The sequence below is a fragment of the Triticum aestivum genome, chromosome 5D (assembly GCF_018294505.1).
Source record: "Triticum aestivum cultivar Chinese Spring chromosome 5D, IWGSC CS RefSeq v2.1, whole genome shotgun sequence".
In the NCBI taxonomy this organism is placed as follows: Eukaryota; Viridiplantae; Streptophyta; class Magnoliopsida; order Poales; family Poaceae; genus Triticum; species Triticum aestivum.
Window position 1 is genome coordinate 144763158 of NC_057808.1, and position 5439 is coordinate 144768596.

At 48.8% G+C, this 5439-nt stretch overlaps 1 protein-coding gene across 4 annotated transcripts; it reads left to right on the plus strand.

The window, feature by feature from the left end:
• The first annotated feature begins 920 nt into the window (after positions 1 to 920).
• Positions 921 to 3699, plus strand: LOC123124500 (uncharacterized). 4 transcript variants are annotated; one of them, XR_006461106.1, is made up of 5 exons: positions 927 to 1097; positions 1238 to 1376; positions 2573 to 2693; positions 2893 to 3004; positions 3498 to 3699. XR_006461106.1 is itself a non-coding variant. In XM_044545105.1 (5 exons), exons 2-5 carry the CDS (start codon positions 1248 to 1250, stop codon positions 3504 to 3506), a joined length of 450 nt encoding a protein of 149 aa, XP_044401040.1. In that variant the 5' UTR covers positions 930 to 1097; positions 1238 to 1247; the 3' UTR covers positions 3507 to 3699. The 4 variants fall into 4 exon arrangements, 3 of the variants coding, with proteins under 3 accessions (XP_044401039.1, XP_044401040.1, XP_044401038.1); XM_044545105.1 differs by having other exon boundaries at positions 930 to 1097; positions 2573 to 2772; XM_044545104.1 differs by lacking the exon at positions 3498 to 3699 and having other exon boundaries at positions 921 to 1097; positions 1228 to 1376; positions 2573 to 2772; positions 2893 to 3213.
• Positions 3700 to 5439: the final 1740 nt, after the last annotated feature.

The window sequence follows — 5439 nt, forward strand, 5'->3', positions numbered from 1 at the left end:
AACAACTTGCAACATAGGTGCTCGGGGTGGGGTGGGCTTGTGGTCTGCACTGCAGCATGATTTGAGTTGGCGCAGCGGCTACAGCAGACGGCGGCGTCATTGCCGGAGAGAAAAGGAAGAGAGAAGATGGGAGGTTTCCGGAGGGGACGGAGGAGGAGACGCGCGTCAGGCCCGCAGCCATGTGTCGAGTGGAGGAGGCGATTATGCTCCCGTGATTTCAATCGGCTGATTTAAAACGTTTTCCTTAGATAAATGTCTATGCCATTTTCGCACACAAGGCAACTTCCGATTTTGCACCATGGAGTACCTCGGCATACACAAGGCACCTTCCGATTTCGCACACAAGGCATGATTTTGCACCATGGCGAAAAGAATTTACACCATGGAGTACCTCGGCATGCATACACAAATTTCTGGACATGTGAATATATTATATGTTCATGGGAATTTTAAAATATAGATCATGGTAATTTCATTTTCAATTGGCATCGAAATTTAAAAAAAGAATCTTTTATGATGGCAATTTTTATGTCATGACAAAGAAAATATAAAACATGGCCACTTAATTAGTAAGAGCATGACAGTTTTATTTTTCAATATCACGGCAATTTTTGTATTTTCCCATCATTATAATTCTAACTTTATGTTCGTAACATTTTCATTTTTGTTGGATCATTTATCATTGAAAAAATAAAATAAAAATCTTTGGCATGATATTTTTGCCATGCATGTAGGTATTTCTATTTTTTATTTTGTAGTTGAGCAATGGCAATTTTCTTCAGGAATTCCTTTTCGTAGTTTATCATGACAATTTCCTGTAGGTATTTTTTTTTGTTTTGTTTTTTGGGGCCACCAAGTGTTGCTACGGAGTACAGAGAGCCAACCGAAAAAGTGCCCACTCAGGTGGCCTGGTGCGATTTCGATCCGGATGCGTCTTAGCCCCGTACGAACCCAATTCTCTTCTTCTTTCCATCCGGATTGCTCCATAAAAAGTTTCTGCCAAAGGAAATAAAAGCAAAGAAAAATAACGAGGCGGAAGGAAGGCCAACGAGGAACCCTACCCGCCTGAGGAAGGAACGCCCAAATCGATCCGCAACGTAAGCTCACCGGCTGCATCTTGATCGATGGTTTCTGTGGCTGTAGGTTGGTTTGGAGCCGCGGCCGGCCGGCCGGCCGGCGGTAGTGATTCGTGGCAGACTTGTCATCCTAATCCCTAACCAATTACAGTATTTCGCAGGCCGGCGACGATGGCGGCAGTTCGGTGCGCGGCGAGGAGGCTCAGTGCGTCCCTGCTCCAACGAACGCAGGCGGCGGTCGCGGAGGGACGCCGGCACCTGCCAAGCAGGTTCACTGGGTCCCGCCAGCTCTCCAGCGAGGTATCTTAGCCAAAATTGACATTTTTTTCTCATGATTTATGTATATCACGACATCAAGGATCGACCTAGCCAGCAATAATCGAAACAGCAGCGTGCATGTGTTTCTTGTACTAGCTAGAAACAGGAGCAAAAATACTTGGTTAGCATCTTCATATATGCCACTTGTTTAACCAGTAATTCCAATGCTGCCGGATGTGGAATCAAGGATGAGGAAGCCAGTGCTGTTTGGAACAACCAATGTTGGACGGTGGTTGGTGGGGCTGCACCTGCCGTCGGAGGGTGGCACCGCCTTCGGACCCACAAGCATTGGATCTGGCAAAAGGGGAGGCTGCACCTGCCACCGGAGGGTGGCACCGCCGGACTCACGAGCATTGGATCTGGCAAAAGGGGAGGCCTTGAGGTGTACAGTGTAGGGCCGGCGGGGAAGCAAAGACCACCGCGAGGAGGGGTGGGGGGGCGACGGTGACCGGCAACGCCGGGAAGCTAGAACTAGAGGGACGCAGATCCAAACTGCCGTGTTCGTTGTCGTCGGGACATCGGCGAACCAGACAAGCTAGAAGGGAAGCAACTACTGATCATCGATGTCGAAGCTGCCCGACAGAGGACGCTGGAAGCCCATGGATAGCGGAGAACGTGGGTCAAAGGTCGCCGGGGCCAGAACAGCACTAGCACTAGACCCGCCACGAGTTGCCTCACGCCTGTCTGTATCACTGTTGCCTCGTCACCGCCGGGTAAAAGCTGTCACCGTGACTCTAGGGGGTGGAAGGGCCGCCGGAGGTGGTGGGGTCCCTGCGCGAGGCTAGGTCGCGCCGACGGGAGGGAGGAGGGCTGCAGGGAAGGGTGGCCATGGCCGCGACCAAGGCACATAGACTCCCTCAAGCAAATTATTAATTGCAAAACATATACTCACTCCGGTTCAAAATAAGTATCATGGTTTTGGTTCAAATTGAACTAAAACCAAGACACTTATTTGGGACCGGAGAGAGTATTATATAATAATAGCTCCAGTTGTTGTCTATATACAGTATGATTCTGTGACTAGTTGCTACACGTGAACGATGCATCCTGTATATGTGGAACCTCACTTAATTGACAGACTTAGACATTATTCTTCTTAATTATTTATCCATCACAACCAGCGCTTACTCAAAAACGATAAGCAAATTGACTATTATTATCTGTTTATCAATATATAGTGTGAGCGCGAGATTGAGGAGAAGAGGGTGGAGCTGCGTAACTTGGTATCTAAAACGATGCAGAAGAAAATGGAGCTGCAGGATGCGTTAGCAAAAGCGGGGAAAAATCCTAATGCTATTGGTGAGTATGAAATGCATGTACTCGAGCATCTTTCTCAACAGAAAATCTTTCCAGAACCACATGACACCCCCTTATACAGGTACGTACAATATCAGAGGATCAAAGAAGATGCATTCACATACAAAACCACTTGAATTTATTTCTTCGTTAATTTCCAGTTTGTTTGACAGGAGTTGATATAATCTCTTTTGACCTGCAGGAGCTGGAAGCAGTTTGCTACGAGGGCTAGGAGTGTGCTGGATATAGTTGTCATGACGACAGGCTCCGTCATGCTTACGGCTTGTCTGGTCAGTATCATCACAGACAAGGAGGTAAAAGCCCATACTGTTAACAAGGAAATCCAGTAGAGTGAAGGCAAGATCGAAAATTGGGAACCAAAGATGGCCCCAACCTGTTTTCAGTTAAATTATGATGATCTGCAGTTGGGCTAGCTAGCAACACTATTCCATGGTTGTGATATTGTGTGACAAGGTGTGTTATTGTATCTCTGTATCTATCCGAGTAACTTGATATTGTGTTACATGGTATGCAAGAAAACCGTGGGTTATTTTGGTTGTGCTGTTTCACAACACCCTGCAGGCAGATGGAGGGTCAGTTCTTGAACCATCTCATTGTCGGCTTGATGCAATTCCTAGCTAGGATGATTCTGTGACTTCATTTATCCATATACAACATGTATGATTCTGTGAATATAGTTGATACACATGCACCATGTATTTTGTATATATATATATCCAACCTCACTTAACTGATTATTTACCAGCCCCAGTCAGGGCTTACTTAATGATTGATGATGCAACGTAGGTACAGTGACCGTTATCTATGTGCATGAACCCAACATGCTGGCAAGATCCCGAAGGAACACGAGTTGTCTGACGTGGAATCTAAGTTGAAGATTCATGCCGAGTTGTCTAAGAAGTTCAAGGAGTTGGAGGGGCTTCAAAAGAAAGAAACACCAGATGGGTTTCAGTTGTACGTACAATATCAGAGTATCAAACAAGATTCATGCAGATGCAAATTACTAGATCAATTTGTTCCTTAATTTCATGTCTGTTTGTTTGACAACAGTTGAAAGTTGATACATATAATTTCCTTTGTCCTACCTCTCTCTATCTGCAGGCGCTTGATGCCGATCGAATGTGGGCTCAGAATGTGGTTTGTGGAGCTGCAAGTTGGCATTTTTCTCTTTTATTGTTGTTGCTGATTTTGGTGGCAAGGGGGTAGAAGCCCAGGCTGTTACCACGGAAATTCAGTGAAGACAAAAGATCAAAAAATGATAAACGAAGATGGGATAAGAAAGGCTCGTGGTACCCTGAAGTTACACTGGTCGCCTAGCTCCACCACTCTCCCCTCGCACACTGTCGGCCACTCTGGCCACTGCTGCCACCACCCCAGGCAAGCTTCCACTCCGGACTCGCTATCCAACTCCTGATGGCTGCCTCGTTATCCCGCACCTGCTCTCTGCCGCTTCCCCCCACCTTTGCGGCCAGGAGTTACGCCGCAAATCCTTTCCTATCATGACACGCTTGTCACCTCGCGCGGGGAGGATCTTATTGCTCCTGCGGCACCCCAAGATCCGACAGTCCCTCCGCGCATGCTTATTCGCTCTAAGATCTCGTCTCCCTTGAGTTATGGCTGGGACCTGGGATGGGGGCGCATTCAAGATGGTGGGTGGAAAGAAGAAGAAAAGTGACGTACCCCAGGCCGAGGCAGGGGCAGCAAGACGGTGATCTTCGCTTCAAGCAGCTCTATACTTAGGAAGGCACGGGGGAAGTGCTTCGGCGGCCTCTCTCCTAACCATTGCATCGCATCGCAACCTGTCGAAATCTAGCTAAGTGCTTGCTCTGTGGTGAGATTGTACACAAGGCGCGACAGTGTTAAGCCTTGTCCTCGACCCTCCCCCAACTCGCGCGTCCCACCCCCTCCGTTGTCTGCCAAGAGATTCTGCCTCTTTGCCCTGCTCCAGTCTCCCCTAACCAACGGGACATCGCTTTCTCGTCGCCGGGGTAGGGGTGAGCGTCGCGGTCCTGTCATGGCCACCGTTCCCCGGGGTAGGTCTTTATCAGTGGCAGAGGCCGAGCATTATCTACTCCAGCAAGCGGTCGTGGTCAGCTTCACGGATCCTGTCATGCGCGCGAGCGCGAGGGTTTCTCGCGGTGAAATGGCCACTGGTGCTCGGGCATGTCTCCTTCAACATCCTACACTGGAGCAGGTTTCGGTCGGCCTCGACGGTGTAGTTGCGCTACATGGTTCGCGTCTTCTTGGACAGAGTGCCAGAGAACAACCGGTAGTGGGCCTTTGTCTGCTCCCTCATCGCCGGCGAGGTCCTCTTCAATGAGTTCGACCATGCTGTTTGACACGAGAAAAATATCTAAGACTCCGCGAGAAGGGAAGGGGAGCATATTTCTCTCTTGCGCCGGGGAAAGAAGAAAAGAAAATTTGCGGGCATGCCAGTGTACCGTAGTACACAAAGAAAAATATACGGGAAACGAGTATTTCATTAATCTCATTGGAGAAACAAAATTACAAGATCCCGTAAACAAAAAAGTGCACTTCGTGGCCTACTAGCGCGGCCAGCCTGACTGTGGCGATTGCGGTCTCCTGGTTCCCGGGGCCTCGGAAGGCTCCCGGTTAATTACACCCGCGGGTTGCTCCGCGGGATACCTCCGATTAAGCCGTGTGGTCGTCTTCGTCGTCTTCGCTTCGCGTCCTCCATGCATGATGATGGTGATGTGTGTGTGGGCAG

Coding starts and splice junctions, on each gene's coding strand:
- LOC123124500 (XM_044545104.1), top strand. CDS start 1,248: ATGGCGGCAGTTCGGTGCGCGGCGAGGAGGCTCAGTGCGTCCCTGCTC. Junction 1,377..2,572: donor CCCGCCAGCTCTCCAGCGAG/GTATCTTAGCCA, acceptor ATCAATATATAG/TGTGAGCGCGAGATTGAGGA. Junction 2,773..2,892: donor CATGACACCCCCTTATACAG/GTACGTACAATA, acceptor TTTGACCTGCAG/GAGCTGGAAGCAGTTTGCTA.